Source organism: Leguminivora glycinivorella, chromosome 12 (genome assembly GCF_023078275.1).
Source record: "Leguminivora glycinivorella isolate SPB_JAAS2020 chromosome 12, LegGlyc_1.1, whole genome shotgun sequence".
In the NCBI taxonomy this organism is placed as follows: domain Eukaryota; kingdom Metazoa; phylum Arthropoda; class Insecta; order Lepidoptera; family Tortricidae; genus Leguminivora; species Leguminivora glycinivorella.
In genome coordinates, this window is record NC_062982.1 from 12,514,295 (window position 1) to 12,537,550 (window position 23,256).

General features: G+C 35.7%; 1 protein-coding gene across 1 annotated transcript in view; it reads left to right on the forward strand.

The window, feature by feature from the left end:
• Positions 1 to 23,256, forward strand: part of LOC125231643 (BAI1-associated protein 3) — a 144,367-nt gene that overhangs the window by 106,603 nt on the left and 14,508 nt on the right. Inside the window, exons 15-17 of the mRNA XM_048137125.1 lie at positions 3,096 to 3,178; positions 18,789 to 18,852; positions 22,626 to 22,786. Of these exons, the coding sequence (XP_047993082.1) occupies positions 3,096 to 3,178; positions 18,789 to 18,852; positions 22,626 to 22,786 (308 nt within the window). The remainder of the gene's footprint in view (positions 1 to 3,095; positions 3,179 to 18,788; positions 18,853 to 22,625; positions 22,787 to 23,256) is intronic.

Sequence of the window (23,256 nt, forward strand, 5' to 3'; positions counted from 1 at the left end):
TTTAAAGTCACATACAGGTCGAACGCGATTAATTAACATTATCTTTACCTTTTTTCCCAACGTTTCGGCCAGGTTGCACTGGCCGTGGTCGCGGAAGACTGACGTCCCAGCAAAATGTCACCGGAGATGTAAACAACACAAAACTACCCGATATTAATTTATATAAATGTTCGGGGTAGACAAATAAATATAATCTACCCGCTTTTAGTTAATGTTTATTTCCCACCATGTTTATTTTAAAGGTAAAAATAATGTTAATTAATCGCGTTCGACCTGTATGTGACTTTAAATATATGTTTAATGATTTCTTATCAAGTGCTAAAATATAAAGTTTCATGGTTTTATCATTTAAAATTAAGAAATCCCATACAAACTTTCAACCTCTTTTTCAACCCCTTCATCCCGTTTTTTTCGAAATAAAAAGTAGCCTATGTTCTGTCTCAGGGTCTAAAGATTGTCTGTTCCAAATTTCATCAAAATCGGTTGCGTGGTTTACAGACAGACAGACAGACAGACAGACAGAGTTACTTTCGCATTTATAATATTAGTATGGATTTAGTTGTTGAAGAAAAACATTCACACAACAATAACATAGGTCAACTAGCTCAGTAAATGTAAGGAAGTCAGCACATTACTAATACTATGCCCACAGTATGACCTATGTACCTGACCTGACGTGTAATATTTTATTTTATCAACAAAGGCATAATAAAGATTGTATTGTATTTTTGTATGAAAATAAAAAATAGGAAAGAAATATAGTAAGAGTCTTTTTTAATAGAATATTTATTCTATTAAAAAATATAAAAAAAACTTAATAAATCCAAAAAAAGTTCAAATGATTAAAAAAGACTCCGGAATGGAACTCGAGATCTCCTGCTTCATAGTCAATGCATTTGACCGAGACGCCATTTCGATTTACATTAGCAGTGTCGAAATACACGATATGTATCTTTATTGACAAAATGCGTCATTATTTCTGAGTCTGCTTGAGTTAAGTAAACCAATATCTTTAAATAATTACTTGTCAAGAGCCAAGTGTCACTGATGACAATGTCAACTAAAAATGCGCGAAATATGACGGCTCTGTGTCTGTACACAAAATTTGGCACGCACATTTTCGTAAAATTAATAAAAAATTCATTTCTGTATGAAACAATGTATTTCGTTCAATACTGCGACGATGGATAATGTATAGTAGATGTATGCGCATATTTTTATTTAGTTGTAGTGTGCGGTGACTAAATAAATGGTAGATGTTTTTTGTATGGAAAGCGAGCCACCTTAATAACTACACAAGAACGCTACAGTGCCACGAGACGAAATTGTGATGTTGCAGTGAAAGGTTTCTAGCCTAACATCCTCACCACAATTTGAAAGTATATCCCAGACTACTTGTAGGTATGATCGATAGTCGATACCCACAGGGGGAAAAGCAGTGGTGAACCTCAAACACATAAATTTGTTTACTTTTGAAATAATAAACAATACCCTTAATTTCAAATTGATTTCTGCTTTCCAAACGAGTGTAATTTAATGTCACAGATTTATAAAATCACAATAACATAGAATTTAGTTTATTACCTACAATTATAACAAACCTTTCAATGCCGTCTTTATAATTTTCTATATTCATATTTTCCTACAAATCACTGGAATTACTTCCATCATTTCACAAAACAGGCTTTTCCTCATCTCGTTTATTTTGTAATTTGGTTAATGAGTCGCGCTCTGTTAAAAATATCATTTACTGGCGTTAGGTGTCCCCAATATTTATTTATTTATTTATTTATAACAGTTTGGAAGCGTAGTTCATTTTCTCCATACAATGAATGCAATTTTCCGTAATAAAACGTGAAAACTCTTAGTAGAAGCTCTATTGAAGAATACGTTGTTCCATTCTCTAAACAGCTTTTCATTAAACCCTTTTGAAATGCAACGAGAGAGCATTGGGGTGGAAAAGTTAGAAGCCAATTAGTTTGGTTTAATTAGACAACTTGTGCATGCTACTCGTACGTTGTATAAAGTCTATAATTACGAGATCTGTTGTCTTGCAAATAGAACTGCTCCGCTGCATTTCGAATTGACGGGAAGATTTAATAATACTTACACGTTTCAAATGCTGATTGAAGTTCATAATGTAAATTGATGTAGCGTAACTATTTATAAATTCCAGATTGCAATTTATTAATGTAAATTGATGTAGCGAAACAATTTATAATTTTAGTACTACTCACCTTCTATTATAAAATAAATTAATTCTATAAGTATGACTACATTGTATAATTGTATTTTATAATAAAGAACATTCGTTTTTATTTAGCTACACGTCTACCTATGTCTTAGACGCCTTACAACATATGACATGGATTTATGGATATATATTACCTGTGTTAACAATATGTATGTAAAAACACTACAGTTAAGAATATTACAACTGTAATAAATTTTCACAGACGTGGAGCGCTGGGAATTGTAGTTTTCATCTACGTGATGAAAAACCTGGGTAAAAAATACTCGTACATTTCCAAAACAAAATAAAGCGAAGCGCATCGAATTTATTTTTTGAACGTTGCCTGTAAATGACTGGGTGACGTTCGACCGTTATGTTTATGACTTTTGAGAACTATTTTACACTATAATTACTTTTACTTTTACACTACAATTAGTTTGCAAAGTTTGGAAAATCTTCGCCGTGTTTCGTTTTCCAAATTTACTTTTACTTTAACGCGTTTTTCAACCTGAGTTTGATCAAATGAAAATTTGGCACATGAAACTCCGGGTAAATAAATTCCGTAATAGAGGTATTTTACCTTTTATTAAGTTAATGACATAACGACTGATTGATTTATGTAGTAAGTAGCTTTTGCCCGCGGCTTTGCTCGCGTTAGTAAGAGACAAAAAGTAGCCTATGTCACTCTCCATCCCTTCAACTATATCCACTTTAAAAATCACGTCAATTCGTTGCTGCGTTTTGCCGTGAAAGACGGACAAACAAACAGACACACACACTTTCCCATTCTTTCCCATATAAATTAATATGAATATTAAAACCGTCTAAGTCCCAGCAATAGTAAACAGTGCGTTGTCCGCAGGTGGTTCGAGCCGCTGATCGATCGCTGGCTGGCCGTGACCAAAACGATGGCGCTGCAGCGGGTGCGTGCGGCCGTCGAGCTCGGTGAGTGATTAAACAACCAATTAATTACCATCTGTACTGCAGTCACCAACAATAATATGTTACTCTTCGAAGGCCGCAAAAATATGTGGCACTGGCACGTTCTTATTACTATAGATAAGATCGTGTCAGTTACTTTGCGGAAGAAAAAAAAAGAAGAAAGAAACCATCGACACGAGAAGAAGAAGACTTTGCGGAAGGATAAGGTATTATTGCCATTGACTGTATTTTTAGCGTGAGTTTTTGTGCCTTTCTTAAGAAAAAGATGCCACATGGTCACTTTAGGCACGATTGATGAGAATGGGGTCGCTCTTGGGCATTTTCGCGAGAACAATCAGCAAAAATATTTTTTCTAAGGTATACCTACCGTAATTTTATGTTTTTCCTAGGAACGCATGAATTCGTTGTTTGAAAATCGTAGTATTACGTCGTTTTCCACAGACTTTCGAACGGCGAATTCATGCGTTCGAGATTCAAAAATCTGTCCCCTGCTCAGAATCACGAGCCCTTTCGATCTAGGGCAAAAAACAAGGGACAAAAAAATGGTCCCATAATTTTCTATTATTTTGCATACTTTCCACTTTTTCCGCTGTACAAAGTGTTTTAACAATAGTAACGAAGTGGAAAAATTAAATTTGAGACGCTTTTTTACCTGGTAGGATCGGAAGGGCTCGTGATTCTGAGTAGGAAAAACATTAAATTTACCTATTTTAGAAAAAATATTTTTTGAATATTTTTTCGCAAAAATGCCTCTTACAGGTGATTCGTGTAATAGGAGTCAATTTCGTCTTTATGGTAACCAACAATGTGCATAGGGTACGTTTTACTTTAGAACGTCACATTTGACGTTCTAGAATACAGCCTGTGGGATTTCAAAAGAATTTTCGGTTTTTGGGTGACTTCATACGTAATGGTATGAACACTGAATTTTTCTTACGTACTTATTCCCGTATTGATCCCTTCAAACTACGAAGGCCTTTTAAAAAGTTAAAGAGATAGCTTAAATGTTACAAAACTGTAGGTCATGTAGATTTTAGTACGAGTAAGTAGGTAACAATTTCGGAAAGCTGTTTCTTACATTCACTATACAATTAATATCGTTTTCCGTAACGTTTTCGCTATCGAGTAACGTATTTGAAAATGTCAACAACTCATGATAGCGGCTCAGTAGAGGGTAATATAGGTGACCTTGGAATAATTAAACTCGACCCCTGTGTTGCGACCGTTACTTTTTATGTGCTCTTTTAAACTTTCACTTTTGCGGCTATTTTTATCTACAGTTCCCTCTAGCAACAGACTATGGATAGGTTTGTATAAGCGGCGCGTGACGCGATGTGCGGCAATTTGTTCATAAATTTTGTCAAGCTCGAGCGCTATGTACAGTCAATCAATCTGAATCCTAGGCCACTGTAGAACCCTTTCGCAGTAAAAGTCAAATGTTGATTCGAAGTACGTTGTTTAAAGCACAGCCTCACAGTACAGTCGCCAGTTATATCGGTGCGGTCAAGGTGCTCACAAATATCTGAATGGTGCCGTAGCCGAATGGCATTTCTGCGACGCGAAACGAAAACGAAACGCCGCGAAAGGTAGTCTGGCTCTGTCGCGCCAATACTCACGAGCGATAGAGATAGATATCTACGAGCGTTTCGTTCCGTGAGCGTTTCGTGAGCGTTTGTGCCATTTGGCTACGTACCTAGGCGTCTATTGCCAAGATGTTAGGGCATGTTCAAGTATTTTTGAACGCCCCGGCTAGTCCGATATATCTGCAAAAGATTATTTACATTATTTACTTCAAAAGTAATTGCAAATACAGACTGATTTCAATTTCAGTTAGTTTCTGATTGCGTCGCTGTTCAACCTATTAAATGCAAGGTTATAGCGTTTGTAATTTTGGCCGATAAGCCATGGCGGGCCCCGGGACTCGGGCTAGGGGGCTAGGGGGCTACAAGGCAAGGGGGCTACAGGGCTAGGGGGCTAGGGGCCCGCCAGCGGTGACTGACTCTAATTAACTGGCGCTATTGTTTTGGATAACAGGTGACTTGACTCATTAATATAGATTAACTTGGAAAAATAATATTGTTTATGTTTTGGTTTAGATAAATATTTTGTTTAACAATCTAAGTGCTGCTGTAGGATTTTGTAAATATGATTTATCTACTACAAGTTTAGAGTTTTTTTTTGAAAACGTTTCAAACTCTACAAAATAAGATATAATATGTACCTACTTCTATCAGATCAATTAATTTAGACTGTCATTTACAAAACGAAATTACGTATCCATAAGTGTACCTAATCTGAAATAGATAATGCAAGTTACAAATTATATTTAAGAAATGTTTGCAAACAAATTGAAAAGTCAGACAACATAATATACTGAAGTTAAATAATAGAATATAATAGAAACATTTTATCATTATAACTTTACTAAGGATGAGTGATACTGTACCTATAAATAGCTTAGATTACTGTAACGCTAAAACTCAAAAGTGTCTTGAAACTTTTAAGCTACATTCGTGTATGTTGTTTAATGCTTGTAGGAAATCTGAAATCCTGACATTAATGAAATTATATTAAACACCCATGTTTGTTCTACAAAACAAGTATAGGTACCTATATCATCACTTTTTAATGACTGGTACATTTTAACAATAAACAAGAGCCATAGAGTTACTTAAAAGAAAAGAAAAGATACACAAAACTGGATCAGTAGGTAAATAAGTAATTACAATTTCCTTCCCATTTGTATGGGTTCGTCCCTTAAGATTTGAAGATAGCTATAACCAAATGAAATGTTCCAAAAGAATTATCTTTTATTTCTAAAAGAAGACGAACCCTGTTTCATGTAATTCATGTTATATGACTTTTTTTAGGTTTATTGCTATTCAAAGCGTGTTTCGGGGTGATGAAACAACGCATAAGTCTGAGAGGCAAAATTACGACAACGTATTAAGACATTTTGAAGCCTCTTGTTCATTAAATATGAGGAATTGTAGGTTTTCATTTATAAAGTTTAATGTCATCTCATCATCATCATCCTCCTTGCGTTATCCCGGCATTTGCCACGGCTCATGGGAGCCTGGGATCCGCTTTGACAACTAATCCCAAGATTTGGCATAGGCGCTAGTTTTACGAAAGCTACTGCCATCTGACCTTCCAACCCGAAAGGTTACTAGGCCTTATTGGAATTAACTAGTCCGGTTTCCTCACGATGTTTTCCTTCACCGAAAAGCGACTGGCAAAATATATCAAATGACATTTCGCACATAAGTTCAGAAAAACTCATTGGTACGAGCCAGGTTCGAACCCGCGACCTCCGGATCGAAAGTCGCACGCTCTTACCGCTAGGCCACCAGCGCTTTTTAATGTCATCTGATTCAATAAAATGTGTAAAGTCTGTTATGTCATGTCAACCTCTAATCCACAGGAAACTCACAGGAAAGCGCCAATTGAAAAAAATGTTCGCGCCTTTTTCTAGTGTCAAACTTATTTGACCGGCTATAGGTAATATCAGCTGCAAAAGTGCATGGCGAATTAATCAATGAATGAATTCATTCATAATTTCTCCATGAGCTTTTGCAGCTGATAGTACAAATGACCACTTCGTGGCAGCATTGTTAACAGTATTTTTGTTTACCTAATATTATAGTAAACTTTTATTTGATCAAATACGAATAAGTTTTCCTTCGATCGTAATCGTATGAATAAGCAGCGTAGCGGATTGTTATCCAACCATTTCCGAAACACGAATAGATAAGGTTGCTTTCCAAGAAATTGTAAAGTATTATGGTAAACGAAATAGTGTTTTCTAAACTGGGTGGCTAGCCGAATGGCACAATCGCTCACGAAACGCTCACGAAACGAAGCGCTAGTAGATATCTATCTCTATCGCGCTTGCGTATTGGCGCGACAGAGCCAGCGGCGTATCGCTTTCGTTTGGCGTCGGAGAAATGCCATTCGGCTACGGGGCCTGTTGGTCAGAGTTTAGAGCTCTAGTGACCATTTTCAGAAACAACTGTTAAAAACCAATTCAATAGAGCAGTGTATCGCGCTCGGTGTCAACGAATTTATTTTATGATCGAGCTACAGAATAAATAATACTCGCAGTACCTACTAGGTACTAGTAGTAGTACTAATCGTACTTATAGCAAAGAATCTTCCTATAAAAATGGTTGACTGGTAGAGAATGCCTCAAGGCGTTAAGTCCGCAATTTGTACTTTTTTTTTGTAAATTTGTGCAATAAAGTTTAAATAAATAAAAATAAAATAAAAGGTAGTTACGGACGGGTCGTGTTGAAGTGATGTTACTCTAACACCTTGCTACTATTAGGGTGAATTAATTTTGGCCCATTCAACTATCTTATCTGTGTGCGTAACCGAACGCCCAAACGCTCACGAAACGCTCACGATAAATATGTCTTTCGTAGCTATCTATCGCTCTTGCGTATTGGCGCGACAGAGCCAGACTACATTTCTGCGGCTTTTCGGTGGCGTTTCGCGTCGCAGAAATGCCTATGGCTAGGGGGCTGTAAGCTGTAAAATTTTAGAAAATTTCGATATAATTTCGAACGGACAGTTCCGTAAAAGAGAATAAGGTCCAAGGTTCACACCCAATGGTTGGGTAAGCATTTAGATAAGCATCGTAATCTAAACGATACACCAACACGAAGGTTTTTCGGACCAACACGCGTAGCCCTATGTTAAGTAGAAAAACAAGCTTTAATGCGTACTTATAAGTTACAAAATTAAACGAAGTGTGTTGAGGCGTAGTTGTACAACTGCCATTGGTCAAGAATTATTGGCTACCAAGAAATATAGAAATGTTGAGAAAATATACAGTTAAGTGCAAAAGTGTCTCAATAGTATTTACATAAGTAAAACGTGGAGAATCTGATGTCGATCGAATGTATGTGTACATGTTTAATGCATAACAATAGCCCATCAAATTTGTTACTGGGACAATTTAGCACTTTAGTGTATTTGGCTATATATTTCATTCGCATTATACCTAATTATTTTGCAAATGTGCTTCATAAACTTAATTTATTTGTACATTAAATTACGATGACATTACCCATGAATTCCACAGTGACTAAATTAATAACTGAAACTAATAGTTGTCCATGATATTATGAACAACAGTTAAGTTCATAATTCATGTATTTAACACACAGTAGCTATTCTACAAATTGCTAGTCAAATACAATTTCCTATATTAGTTCGGTCGGTATCACGAACATGAAATTAAATTTATTATAATATGAAATTAAATCTTGGCTGTAGAGCAAACACATAAAGCTCTTTGGATATGTCTGTAATAATTTAACAAAGTTTTAATTATACAGAGCATCCTGTTTGAAAACATGGGGTTTTCTTATTAAAAACTTATTAGCACTCAACGCAGTTAATAATTATCGTTGCTATCGACTTATTTTTTGCCTGCTGCATAAGTCTGTATTAGCAAAAGGGATCGACAGAGCGTTTCAGTGCCACTTTTAGCAATTATGATGTTATAAATTATAAAAAACGAAAACGAAATTGTGAGTAAGACTAAATAAGCCTATAAACTGAATAGCGCCTAGATAAAACGCCGAAATCCAAAACTTTCCGTTGTTTTTTAAAGATTCCCTAAAAATACGGAACGCGAAGTCTTCTCGATTACCAACACAAAGAGGGTTCCCCACACAATAAAGCCGAGATATTAGCATTTTTGCGTGACAGGAGTTTAGCTTATTTCATTTCAAACAAGCGGCGACGGGGATATTACCTTGGCTATGCTAACAATGCTGTTATGACGTGAGTGTGGAGAAACTCACAATATTATTTAGATTCTACATGTTTATTCAGATTCTAAGATAAAAGACAAAAATAGGATAGAACTTTAAGAACGAATATTTAGTATCCGGGTAGACTTATAAGGCCTTTAGCCATTTAGACGGTACGAGAACTCGCATACGAGTTTTCTTACATTGCGGTGTTTGATGGCTGTCCAAAATTGTATGTAACCTCAACAGCCCGCAATGTAACTAAAATCGCATGCGAGTTCGCACGCCGTCTAAATCAGGCCTAAGACGCAGTAGTTATTCCTTGTCTTCGGTTTATGGTATCGAATTCGGTTCATATAGACGCAAGAGAATAAATTAATATAATGAAACGATATTGTCAATTATTTATGACTTCATGTATCGCAATACTATTTGTTTCATACGTTAATAGAATAAATAAAATATATTAAATTACCTAAATGGGAGGTAGTTACAGCCGGATCACCAATTTTCCAGACGATATCACCCTCTCAGTTAATCGCAAAAGTAGCGAATAACTGACAGACTGATCGTCTAGCGAACTGGTAAGCTATGGTTTCTTTAGCAATATGTCAACGCTAGTAGTGAGCTTTCTTGACCATTTCTCCATTAGTGTTATTTTAGATAGGTAATAATATGTGTTTTAGCATATCATATAATAATGGTAAATGGTAATTCAAATTATTAATTGGTATTGACGACCGGCCTGGCTCAGTCGGTAGTGACCCTGTCTGCGGTCCTGGGTTCGAATCCCGGTAAGGGCATTTATTTGTGTGATGAGCACAGATATTTGTTCCTGAGTCATGGATGTTTTCTATGTATGTAAGTATATATTTATCTATTTAAGTATGTATATCGTCCCTTAGCATCCATAGTACAAGCTTTGCTTAGTTTGGGGCTAAGTTGATCTGTGTAAGGTGTCCCCAATATTTATTATTATTTTTTTTTTATTGTAACTAAGATTGATGTGGTAAGGTCGGAATGTAAACTAAGTTTGCGATCTGTCGTAATCGGAAGCGACACGGATTTAATTAGCTAGCTGTCTGCGGGCATGCATCCATCTCAATTAGGCCGGTACGTGAGTCTATTGATAGCAACGAGGCAAAACAGCCTCGAATTAGAATTGTAGCATCATAGCTGAGGAGACCGCCGTGGTAAATGTGTAGTTACTTGAGAGTCGTAAAAACCTATAGTTATTAAAATATAGACGATAGGAAAACAAAGGTTAGGTATATAAAATGTTCGTTTCCAGTGAGTCTGAAAGGTTTCACATATACAGATCGTTTTAAATGTTGGTGGTAGGTTGGTGGAAAAGGGAAAGTTAATGATATAGTTTTTGTGTTACTTCATTTGACAATTCCTTGCACACATTTATGTACCATAAAATAATTGTCAGATTTAATAATAGCACAATTTTGATAGCAGCATAAATTAAAGCATTGATTTGGACGAAAGTAACACAATCGGACGAAAGTAACACAATCTTATTAATTATTCGTGGAACCCCACCAAGAAAGAGCTCAACTTAGACAGCTAATAGTGCCTAAGTGCGTTTTCACATCAACCGATCCGATATCGGATGTAGGACCTGTAGTGTATAGGTGTCTCGAGTACATATGGCAGTCGGTGTCCGAGTGCGATGGAGCACGGACGTGCGGTGTGTATTGGCGAGCCAACCCGATGTATATAGTGTAATAGCGTGACATTACAAGTGGCGACGAGGATAAAAGCAAGTACTTACCACGTGAATCTAGTATTCGGAAAAGATGGGATAGAAACATAAGTAACATAACCTATAAAATCGAGTAACGATGCGCCATGATGCACCGTTATCTTTTTGTAAACAGGTTTGGTTACCTGCCGTTTTAAATTACTGGCATTCTTAGTAGTTTCGGAACGTAATGAAGCTAAATGAAAGTGTTCATTAAATACTACAAAGCGAAATGATTATAACGGCAGTTTTTCAAGAATTAAGTCAAAACCAAATAAAAATAAATGAAATGTTATTTCTTTCAACCGTGCGAATATAAACCTTAAGCAGGTAACCGAACGATGCAATTAATAAAATGTTTGAGGCAATTGACAACATACGGCCAGCCTTCCTAGATTGTCATGCCTATACATACAGGTGTCGGTGTGTGGCTCCTACCTACCTAGTAAACGGTTTGGTTACCTACCTAGATTGCCAAATGTTTTTAGGTACCAAAATGTTATTTGAGTTTATGTGTAGTGGGTTTATAAAATGGATTTATTATTTACATAAATCACAGCCCGGAATCATTACAATAATTTCCGTCCAACCAAAAGAAATTATATTTATTTTTAATTAGTGAAGTTACCATCTACCTGTTGGTTGGTTTAATACACAAAATTATGTGATGTTGCTAAATTTATGAATGGTTAAGCTATTTACCTAAATAAGGCATTTACTTGAATGATAAAATGTTGTACAACCATCACACTTAAATGTCCTATGGTAGCATTAGTCGATGTTTGAGAGTAAGGTGAAAACCAAAACAAACTAGATAAATACTTACCTAAGTATACTTCCTTACAGGGGTGAATTTACGTAAAAGTAACGTAAGTCACGACTTCATTAAGTGGTTATTTGAACTACAGCTGCAAATGAAAGGATCTATGCATATGTCGGGAAAGTAACACTTATTTAGAGATAGATTATCACTTGAACGTGAATCTTTTGAATTGATTGAACATGCCATAAAATCGTGACTAATACTCTTGTCGCGGATTGACTTACGTAATTTTACGTAATACGACATTCCTAACGCCGATTTCGAGCAGTTTTATCTGAGTATTTAATTACTTAAAAAACCAGAAAACTAGATGGGTTCACATTAAGTGCTAAATAGACCTACTTATAATAAATAAAGAAATCCATTTAAGTATTAAATTACTTTGTCAGTAAAGTCGGCAGAAAAAAAAGAGGCATTAAAAGGATATGCAACTCTGTACATTCAATTGTATCGAACATTTAATTGGCACCTAAGTACTATGAAATTTTATGCCATTTGTGGCTGAAAATAAGGCATTAAATTGCGAATTTGGAAACAGCACATGGAGGTGCACTCTGTACATTCAATTGTATTGTTTAGTATCGACCATTTAAATGGCATCTAAATACTATGAAATTTTATGCCATTTGTGGCTGAAAATAAGGCATTAAATTGCGAATTTGGAAACAGCAGATTACAGAATCTGGACATTCAATTGTCATGTGTGTGAATTGGATAACAGAAATTCTGGTTATTAAGCTAGTTAATACAGCAGATTACCGAATCTGGACATTAAATTGTCATGGAAAAAAAACCTACTGGTAACAGAATAACAATGACCTGACCTGTACAGTGTGCACGGCTCATTCAAAGCAGATAAAATGTATCTGGTCATTAATTTGACATGACTTTAGCCTTACGAGGATAAATATAGATATATGTGGAACCAGCAGATTACTGAATCTGGACATTTAATTGTCATGTAAAATAAATGAAAAAAAAAACAAATACTTACCTTGGTTAAGGCAGATATATTTATCTGGTCATTAAATTGTTGTAAACATAGTTAAACAGCAATTAAAAAAAAAAAAAACTGAACATTGAATTGTTGCAAATATGAGCTTAATGATAATAACCTAAACACGAAGTAAATTACGGTTATACTGGTTGAACGTGCGCTTAAATGACGCTTAGATCAGATGATAAAGGCTATCTGAGCCTTCAATTGTCATAATAGTAGATTGACGTCGGTCAATAAATATCATTAAATTGAAACCGAAATAAATTACACATATGAAAGAAAAAAATACCAAGGCATCCAGTGCCTGAGAGTCTGAGACAACTACCCCAGTAAAACACTCAAGTACAATGACTGAGTACTTTGAGATAGCATAAGTTGAAATATTTTCAATATAATATATTTTGACTTGTGTTAGTTAGAATCATTAAATTGATTGGGTACAGGTTGCCCCAAGAAAGTCCAGTATGGCTTCTTAATTGTCGTTGGAGGCATTTGACAGCGAAGGTGATCCTACATCAGTAGGAGTTCGGTGGTAGCGCTGGAAAAGAGCACTCTTTATATACCTAGATGCCGCTAACGTCAATCAGAGTGAAAAGAGTGAAAAAAAAATAAATAAAGACAGTTCATTGGTTTGACATTGCATTGTATATAAAAAAAACACGTAGTGGTGCAGCTGAATTGAATAAAATTAAGCGAACGCTTGATACATTTCAACAACGCGGAAAAAAAAAGAAGTTGCTAACTCTGCTTACCGTCAACAAGGCTTTGTCAGTATGGGTGACCTCAAGAGAAAGACATGCCTATTTAAGTTGATCTATGATAGATTTTCAAAGACAATCTACGTCAGTTGAAAATCATTATAAAAATATATTGGTACTGAAGGTACTCGTTATCAGTTAGGGTAATAGGTACATACTGCAGAGATTCATGTAGGTGAATCTCATACAAGTCAGGTGTCCAGTTAAAACAAATAAACTAATGGATCTGTGAGCCTCTATTTAACTAATATAGAAAAAAAAAATAAGAAATAAAAATGCTGAACTTGTTTGCGTAATTTCACGGGAGGATATTGAAATGTGGTCTCTCTTTCGTGAATACATATTAAATTTGTATAAGATTTTCCAAGCGAACTAGTAACTTAAGTTTGTAAATTTATAAAATAAATCTCACTAGTGACCTTATTTCGTCTGGTCAAGAAAATGAACAAAAGGACAACAATCAGCGGCTGAATCAGCTTTGTCTGTAGTGATTGTAAAATGTTAAATAATCACAGATTTCAATGCTTCACGTCAATTATCTAGGTACCTAACTACTTACAATGCACATTATTTAGAAGTTAGGGAACATGATTCTATTCTATATATAAATGGATTGATAGACGGATGTGAAGTTAAGGGTACAACTGAGAGAAATTTGCCTTGTGAATCTAACAAACTCGTCTTGTTGCGTGTTTATCTGTTTGAAACAATAGTATTTTAGTAAAGGGAATAAATCACAATATTGATGATACAAGTCGAATTTGTACGAACCAAACAACAAGGTCAAACTTGTTAAAATATATTTTATTGAATCAGCCAAACATATGTTTAAATCAATATGTGACATGTGCTTTTACAAGTGTAACTACACTTAACAACATCAAACTTGTAGTTGGAATGAAAGAACACGTAGGCGCAATTTTAACAAAAAAAAAATAGAAATATTGAACGAACATTAAATCTAGTTGTTTTTCTCTCCGTGTGACACATAAATAAACGCTGAGTCTGTCAAGATAATTATAACATCTCCTGAAGGAATTTAAAGACACAGCTGCAAAAACAAATTCAAATCGTGGTACCTGGGGAGAAACACTGTGCTTACCTACTACGAGGTAGTTACCTCGTAGTTCGGTGAGCTGTATAAGTATTCTGTTACTCCTGTTACTCCGGTCAATTTCAGTATGACTTGATGCCTTGTAAATGGGCATGCTGATTTGTTCGGTTAACAGCGCAAAGAAAGTAAATGAAGGAGATAATATTTGGGTAATAATTTAGATAATATTTTATCAAAGGAATGGAATGCACTCCCACCATAGATGTTCCCAGAAAAATACGACCTCGGTCTCTTTAAGATAAAAGTGAATAATATATGCTAAGTATTACTGAATCGGTGAGCTCCATCTTCGACTATATCTTCACCTTCCATCGGGTGTGACTAGTGGTTTTGTAATTTCTTTAATAATCATATTATAAAATAGCCTAGCCTAAGAGCTAAGATCTTAAGATAGATAAAGAGATAATAATAATAAAAAAAAGATGTTGATAAAATACTTTAAAAGAAAAGTGTTATCTAAAATATATACATACTGTGTAGATATAAATCGGATGTTAGTATAATTGGGTCAATTGGGTAAGCACTTCTTAAATAGTATATGAACAGCTATCTATTTTAGAAAATTAATCGTTGATTACTTTGTGTGGTACAAAGTATCTACGAGAAAGAAAGCTGATCATGATGAAACAAAATCAATAAAACGATAAAGTGGATACGTGACCCTGAATAGGATTTTAATGCATGTTCTATATAGTATCTCTATGTATTACAATGCAATGAATCACGAGCCCTTTCGATCCAGAAAAAAAAACAGTAGACAGTAAAAGTTTTAATAACTATGCACTGCAATTTATAATTAAATTTATGAGTAGATCTAACTAAACATTATAATATCCGTAAGTATTATGAATTGCATTAGATGAAATGAAAAATGAAATAAAATGAAATAAATGTTTATTCAAAAACTAAACCTACAACTAAATTTATCTTCTGCCAAACCAGAGTATGGTTTGTCGGCAGACGAGGCTCCAGATACATTAGGTTCTATAACTAAATACTTATATGTACTATTTACTAGTTACTAGCAATAATAGGTGCATATAATGAATTATAGGGCCGATACAATCAGTTATCAATGTTATCATCAATAATTACCTAATATACATTAGACGCCTGACAAGCGACCTATTAAAAAAAAAAATAATAATAATGTAAATCATGAAAAGGTATGAAATTAGTGAAATATTATTGTACGAGCCGTACACCTTAGATGATATGATTCTTGATGGTTGATGGTAGTCTTGATAGAAACACTGATTTTTGATACACTTATAAATTTATTGATAACCAAGGTATACTGAGTACTAGCTAGGAGCACGTATAAACATAAACTAATGCATAAATCGATGTATAGCGTAATCGCAAATACAGCGATCAATCAATCAATCATTATTTATTTGCAATAAAACATAACTAAATGCATGCAAATGCAATCAAGCAATGCAAAGCAATTCTAATCAAGTCATAATTATATTAATTTTAATGCTGACGCGAGAAATGTGCGATGCTTGCATTGTACAATTATATTGTATGCTATTGAAGAAAGAAAAAAAAAACAATCATATATGTATATAAAAAAAAAAAATGTACTAATCTAGTTTTCAAAACAGTCTGAATTGAAAAAGGTAACAGATTTAAAGAAGAAGGAGTGAGACTGACATCTAGGAATTGTAGTTAATAAAACACACAAGTATGTTTGAGTATACACTGCAGGTGGTGGTGCAGCGTCCGCTCTGAGTCAACCCTCAGACCGGAATGTCCTAAACATATGACTAAAGATAGAAAATTAATCCCTAATTATAACTACTTCACATACAGTACTAAGTGGTAAAGACGGAGATGATCAAGTTAGGAATGACGAAAGTGGGCAGACAATTAGAAGAAACGTAGTTCATTAAAAAGAAAAAAAAAGATACACGGCACAGCATGGCAAGTATTTGAATTAAAACTAAATTGACCTATTATTTAAATATTTATAAAAAAAAAATTAAAACAAGAAAGGGATGTAGTGTATAGGTGTCTCGAGTACATATGGCAGTCGGTGTCCGAGTGCGATGGAGCACGGACGTGCGGTGTGTATTGGCGAGCCAACCCGATGTATATAGTGTAATAGTGTGACATTACAGGACCGATTTCCCATACATTACAGGATTTTTTTCCATTGTAATCCTTCCAATATCGGATCGGATAATGTGAAAACGGACTAAGGTAGATTCCACAGGGTAGCAGGCTATCACTTGTATCTTAATCTGTCGCATTTTAGTCACTACAGAAATCCTCTTTTGTGCTCCGAGACTATTAACTCCTAAACTCTTATACATACATAATTATAGTCGTGTATAGGTACCAAAGAGCGAAGTAGTTAATTGAGACTAATAACACGCCGTAAAAGGGTTTTGTACTAATAGTGTTTATCTAGCCGTTTGTAAATTTATTCATAATTACGAGTATTATATGTCGATCAGAATCATGTCACGTGAGTCGATTATAAAAGGTCTATGCGAACAAACACTGCTATCAAAATTTTATTTGAATGCGTTATTTAGCTCACGCATGTGAGGAAGCCTATGGGTACACTCGAGTTCATAGATATACAGCGTGTGTATTTCATACGGGCGCAATGGCGTATATCTTAATAACATAATAACGATTGGACCTAAGGAGCCTAACTACATGTTTTTTTTAAATACCTCTATAAGAGACATTTTATGAACTCGACTGTACCTAGCAGTGAGACATATATCAGCTCAATTATTTATTGAGTTACCGTTCATTTCGTCCGTAATTGGCCGTACATGTAGACGATATTATCGCAAGAAATGATCGTTCTAATGTAATTTCCAACTTCCAACTGACTTGATAATTTTATGTTTTGAGGCTATAAATTAGTAGCAAGATAAAAGTTTTGATAAGTAAATTGCGTGGTTATTAATTATATTTAGTGCCATTAATATAAATTATTATTCTCACTAATGGTTACTGTCTATATTTAGACTCTGACAGCCCAATTCAAACTTTCACTGAAATCAGTTTATATATTACTTAATATGAAAGTGACGCGTTCCTAGCACACAGTCTAAGCTCGTGTAGGTGAAGGCGTACTACCTATGCTTGTATGAGTGAAATATGAGAGGTCGACTGCTCGCCTTTCTGACAGGTGGTAACTGTGAGGTAACCGAGAGGAGGTGGGCGGTACTTTCAGCGGGGAGCGGGAGTGGCCATGCTGTACGATAGTAGGTACTCTTTATTATACTGTGACAAAATGGTCTTACTCGTATCTCAGCAAGCGCTGATCTTCAGACGAGACCATCAATTGAGAAAGATTTGATCTACATACGAGATGGATCGGATATGTCCGTGTTAAAAATTACCCAATGCGATTGTTTGAAGAAACTTTACTTTCGATGCTGACATGACATTATGACTATTATAGCTGGGCCATTTTTTTTTTCAAAGTTGTATTTTTTTGTAACATTTGAAAATGTCCCATGATTTCCATAAATTTTTCAAACCTTCCATTCTGTTACCGCCATACAAAATGTATGAAAAAATGGTAACGGAATGGGGAAAAACCTTGTGACACATTTTTTCTCCTATTAGGATTGAAAGAGCTCGTGATTCTGAGTGGAGACCACATAAAAATGTCCAAATCCAAAAAAAGTGGGGTGGACCACTTTGAAAAAAAATGCCCAAGCTAATTTTGCTTCAGGCTTTGAGTTAAATTAAACCGTGGGTTTCCGGAAAAGCTATATATAAACAAAGCTGCCGAGATAGGGCCTACGGCGTAGCGCGGGGCACGTGGAGGCCCGTAGCACCGTGGGTGAGCTACGAACGCCGTTGTTACTCGTACGCACGTCGGCATAATGAATTTTAAAAAAAGCTGTTATGCCCGTGGGCAGTAATACAACTTATGTTCTTTATGTATCAGTATATACGAGCAAGTGCGCTGTGTGATGAAGAATATCGGAATTCAAATATCTTTTAAACTAAAAATTTAATTAAATTACGGGTTTCTAAAAGAAACAATATGCAAACAAATTTGCCGAGACACACACAATGCTTCAGCCTACGGTGTAGCGTAGGGCACGTCGAGGCCTAAGGGCCTCAAGGCTTAGGGGGGCTAAGACGGTGCTAAGGCACCGTCTTTGAGCTACGCCGACCGTTCATTGCACGTGGAGATATTTTCATTCTATCAGTTTTCATTTACTCCTACGTTTAATATTCCTTGTTCATCCATAAGAAAAACTTAATTGGCTTTAAAATAAAGGCGTCTAAAACGATCTCAGATATGATCTGTGGAAGTCCGACTGTATTTTAGGTTTATAGTTATGTTGAACATGTAATAAGAGTATGTATATTTCAGTTTTTCCTGCCGACGTCCATTTGATCCTATAACGTTGTTCCAGACCGCATGGTGGAGGGCGAGCACATTGTGAAGCACAGCACGTCGTCTGTGGACACCGCCGCCTGGTGAGAACCCAGCTTTATCTCTGCTTGTTTAGTCTTCATATTGTACACGGTCACGTTTTATGGACAATGGCCTGCAATTTATACGATTGATTCGCCCAAGCTTTGGTATACTTAGCTCTGATCTTTACACACGTGACGTTAGAGAAGTTAGGAAGATATTTTAATGACCATGTTTGACCCTTTTTAGCAAATTAAAGAAAGCCTCGATTGCCCCTACAAAAAGGCATCAAGTAATATACATTGCTAAGAAAAGGGTGTAAATTACAAGTTGCAAACTTTTAAGTCATATAAACATTAGTACTTATTTTTGAAAACAAATTGCCTATTTTAAGATATTTATTTTTATGTTGCAAACGAATAGCAACGCAACTGTCCTAAGATAGACGAAATGTACATATTAAATTTAGTGAAGTATATAAAACTTTATCTACTGAGAACCGAGACGTTTTAGTCTCACAATCAACTTTCGAGCGTATATGTTAAACTTACCAAGGAATAAATGATGTGGTTTGAAAACTGTAAGCATTTTTGCCTGCCAGTCATGATACACAAAACACTATTCGTAAAAAAATACCTTACATATTCATTGAATAGGTATTGTATACCAGAAATAAAATTTAATAAACACATGTCAGAAACATATTTCGTTTGCTCTCTGCAATGCCAATCTAAGTAACATGATATAACATTTCAACTCCAAAATTTCCCTGACAGTATCGACAGTTTCATCGCAAACAAACGACTAAAATTCAATATTGCGGATCGCGGAATAAAAACAATACCTGCTGTATTCGAACTGACACAACCAGATTCATCCCGCGCTTGTAGAAATGCTATTATTTGGTTACTAGGAACCAACCACTATCCGATAAGAGTATTGTGTTTCGTTTCAATAACTTTATTTGAATCTATGCTTTATCGGAATCCTTTAAGCGTGCGGTTGCTTTACGCGGACGCATCGTTGAACGCACGTGATCAACTTAATGTAGGGAAAATGACATAACGCTGCTTAGTTCTTTGTCGTATTCAATTTCATGCATTCAGTGATAGCATTTTTCTCCTGTTAATACAGGAGAAAATGCTGAAACTTTTTACATCTAATAAGTTTTGTGTATTTGAATAAATTCATTTAATTAAAAGCAAAAAGATTTAGACTTGAAATATTCTTTATGGTTACAAGAACCTGGGGTGAGGGTCACCTTCCATATAAGAGTATTATGTGGTAGGTATTATGGCGTTTAATAATTAAACGAAGCACGGGTATTTACTTGCCTTCGGCATTTATCATAGGATATTAAACTCATAAATAAATGTGAATTTCCAGCACATAAGGCTCATCAGAATTTACGGACCTTTCTAAGGAGGAATTTAATATCCTTATTACACATACAGCCTAAGGAGACTTTTCAAATGGAAAACCTCGAATTTTCCAAGTCGTCTGGCAGAACGATTTATTCTACTCATCAATATTACTTAAACAGTAACCCGTAAAAGCTGCGGCCGTTTAGAATACAGCCAAGATATTATTTTACTCCAATAACCATTTTACTAATTACATACAATAAATAACCTGACGTTAAATTTATATTTAGCACAGGGTGCTTTTCCAACAATAGATTTGTTATATGCTGTAATTTCTTTCGAGTATTTCTACAGTTCAATTTGACGACCGGTCTGGCCTAGCGGGTAGTGACGCTACCTGTTGAGCCGCGGTCCCGGGTTTGAATCCCGGTAAGGGCATTTATTTGTGTGATGAGCACAGATATTTTTTCCTGAGTAATGGATGTTTTCTATGTATATAAATATTTATATTATATATATATATCGTTGTCTGCTAGGTACCCACAACACAAGCCTTCTTGAGCTTACCGTGGGACTCAGTCAATCTGTGTAATAATTAATGTCTTATAATATTTATTTAAGTATTTATTTATTTACAATATGACGTTTTTTTTCTCAAATAAGGTGGAATAAATCCTAAAAGAACTTAGCTAAGCAGTCTTCTGGGTTAGAAGCTCAGATGGTAATATTAATCGCTTTCGTAAAACTAGTGTCTACTCCAACTACTGGGATTAATTTCCAAGGCAAACAAAACTCACATGAGCAAAATGTCATGATAACGCAAGAAATAGAAGAACCTTAATATTACAAGTTATAATATTAAGGTTCTTATAATTTATAACATATGAATAACATATGATAAATGTATCATATGTATAATATTAAGCACAATATTATGTTGCATCCAATTGTGCCGGATGCTGTCCTAATAGCCAATTATCTTACTACTATTGACCTGGAATCGTCTTATATGTTACAGGCTATTATTATAAGATACCTAAAGCATAAGGAATGGATATCCTCGTGCGTTATTTATTTGCAATAAGAATTAAATTATAGATATTCATGTACACTTTGCACATGGGTTGCGTGGAGAAATAAAGATGTTACCGCTTACATAGACATAATTCTTTCATCACGTACTCTTCTTGGTGTGACTATGAGCATCACCGGTGGGATCTTGTGATCTTTTCTGTGAGAATGAGGCTCGAGGCTCGAGTGAAACACTAGGTGAAGAATGGTGCCAACATATTAGGTGAATAAATTGCTTAACGATTCGTATGCATTTTTTAAATACACACTTGGGTCGGACGTAATAATATAACATTTTTCCGTCTTCCGCGACCACGGCTAGTGCAACCTGCACGGGAAGCATGATCGCGCGATAGACGATAAAATAGCAGGCCGTCCCTATCGCGCTATTTGTAAGTGCGATAGGGACGGCCTGATATTTTATCGTCTATCGCGCGACCATGCTTCCCGTGCTGGCCGAAACGTTGGATAAAAGGTAATAAAAATGTTATTTTATCGCGTTCGACCCGTGTGTGTGTTTTTTTTTTAAATCGTACTCATGAATAATAAATTGCTGTTGAAAATATTGAAATCGTAAATCGCAATTTCAATTTGACTGTGACGTAAACGCGACAAGGCATACGAAAGGTTAAGTTTCTCACATGACCTTCCCAACCTTTGACGTAAAATCACATTACTCGGCTCTAGGTTCGATTTAATTGTATTACCCTTTTATGTTTGGCAGCACATAATATTTAGGTAAAAGAAATAAGTTAATCTATTTATATAAGTATGAACTTAGTTACCTTAATTCTTACGAGCTGAGCGTGTCATATTCTGCACTATCAATGTTTTGTTACTTACCTGTGTGCGTAGCCGAATGCACAAACGCTCACGAAACGCTCACGATAATATCTCTTTCGTAGCTATCTATCTCTATCGCTCTTGCGTATTGGCGCGACAGAGCCAGACTACATTTCTGCGGCATTTCGGTGGCGTTTCGCGTTGCAGAAGTGCCATTAGGCTACGGGGCCTGTAACAGGAAATAGTGTTTATAATTGTTGTGTTGCTCTACAAAAAAAAGAAACCTGCAAAAATTGACGCGAAAGCTGAGTAGGGACGGACCTTGACGTTTGGTCTGATTTCGGGCACGCTAAGTAGACGTGTTTTCTTGATATATGGTATATATGAAATTAGCTTTTGCCCGCGACGAAAGTTGTGGAATGCTCCATACTAATTTCCAATCCCCATTTTTGGGAAGTGGGGGGTTCGAAAGAGACAAAAAGAAGCCTATGTCACTCTCCATCCCTTCAGCTATCTCTGCTTAAGAAATCACGCCAATTCATCGCTCCGTTTTGCCGTGAAAGACGGACAAACAAACAGACATGTACACTTTCCCATATGAAGTTTGTGTTTGGCAGCTTATACTACATGCGGTTGGTGTGGCGAGGGATCGGTTCGGTAGAGGAAGGCACGGCGGGCGGCGGCATGCGACTTCTGGAAGCGGCGTGCGCCACTGCCTTGCATTATGCCGACTTGGTGCACGGCGCACTTGCGGACCAAGGCTACTATGACAATCACGGTAAGTGAACTGGAAATAGAAATATTTGACTTTTGAAATAATAGACTTTTATATTGACCAGGATATAGACCATGATTATGATTACAATTTTGATTTTTGTCGAGCTCCCGATATTTCGACGCAGTTGCATGCATCATGATCACGTAAAACACGGAAACGTCTAAATCCCGGTCATTATAAGTCTAATGAAAATAACCGTGAATCATTCAAAACTCTCATTTTGAAAGAATGTTTAACCGTAACCGTATCCTTCAACCGTAATTGGTGATTCTGTGTCATTTTCGGTGGATGTTTAATTGTTTACTTTTTGAGACGCTGTTAGATTTTTTTTAAATCTGCAACGTGCGTTGAGAAGTTAAGAAATGAGGCAAAAGCAGCAGCAACAATCGTGGACTTAGCGATTACCGATTTTCTGGTGTTGCATTTCAAACTCACGAAAGTAATGAACAACTTTTATTAAATGGGACCAA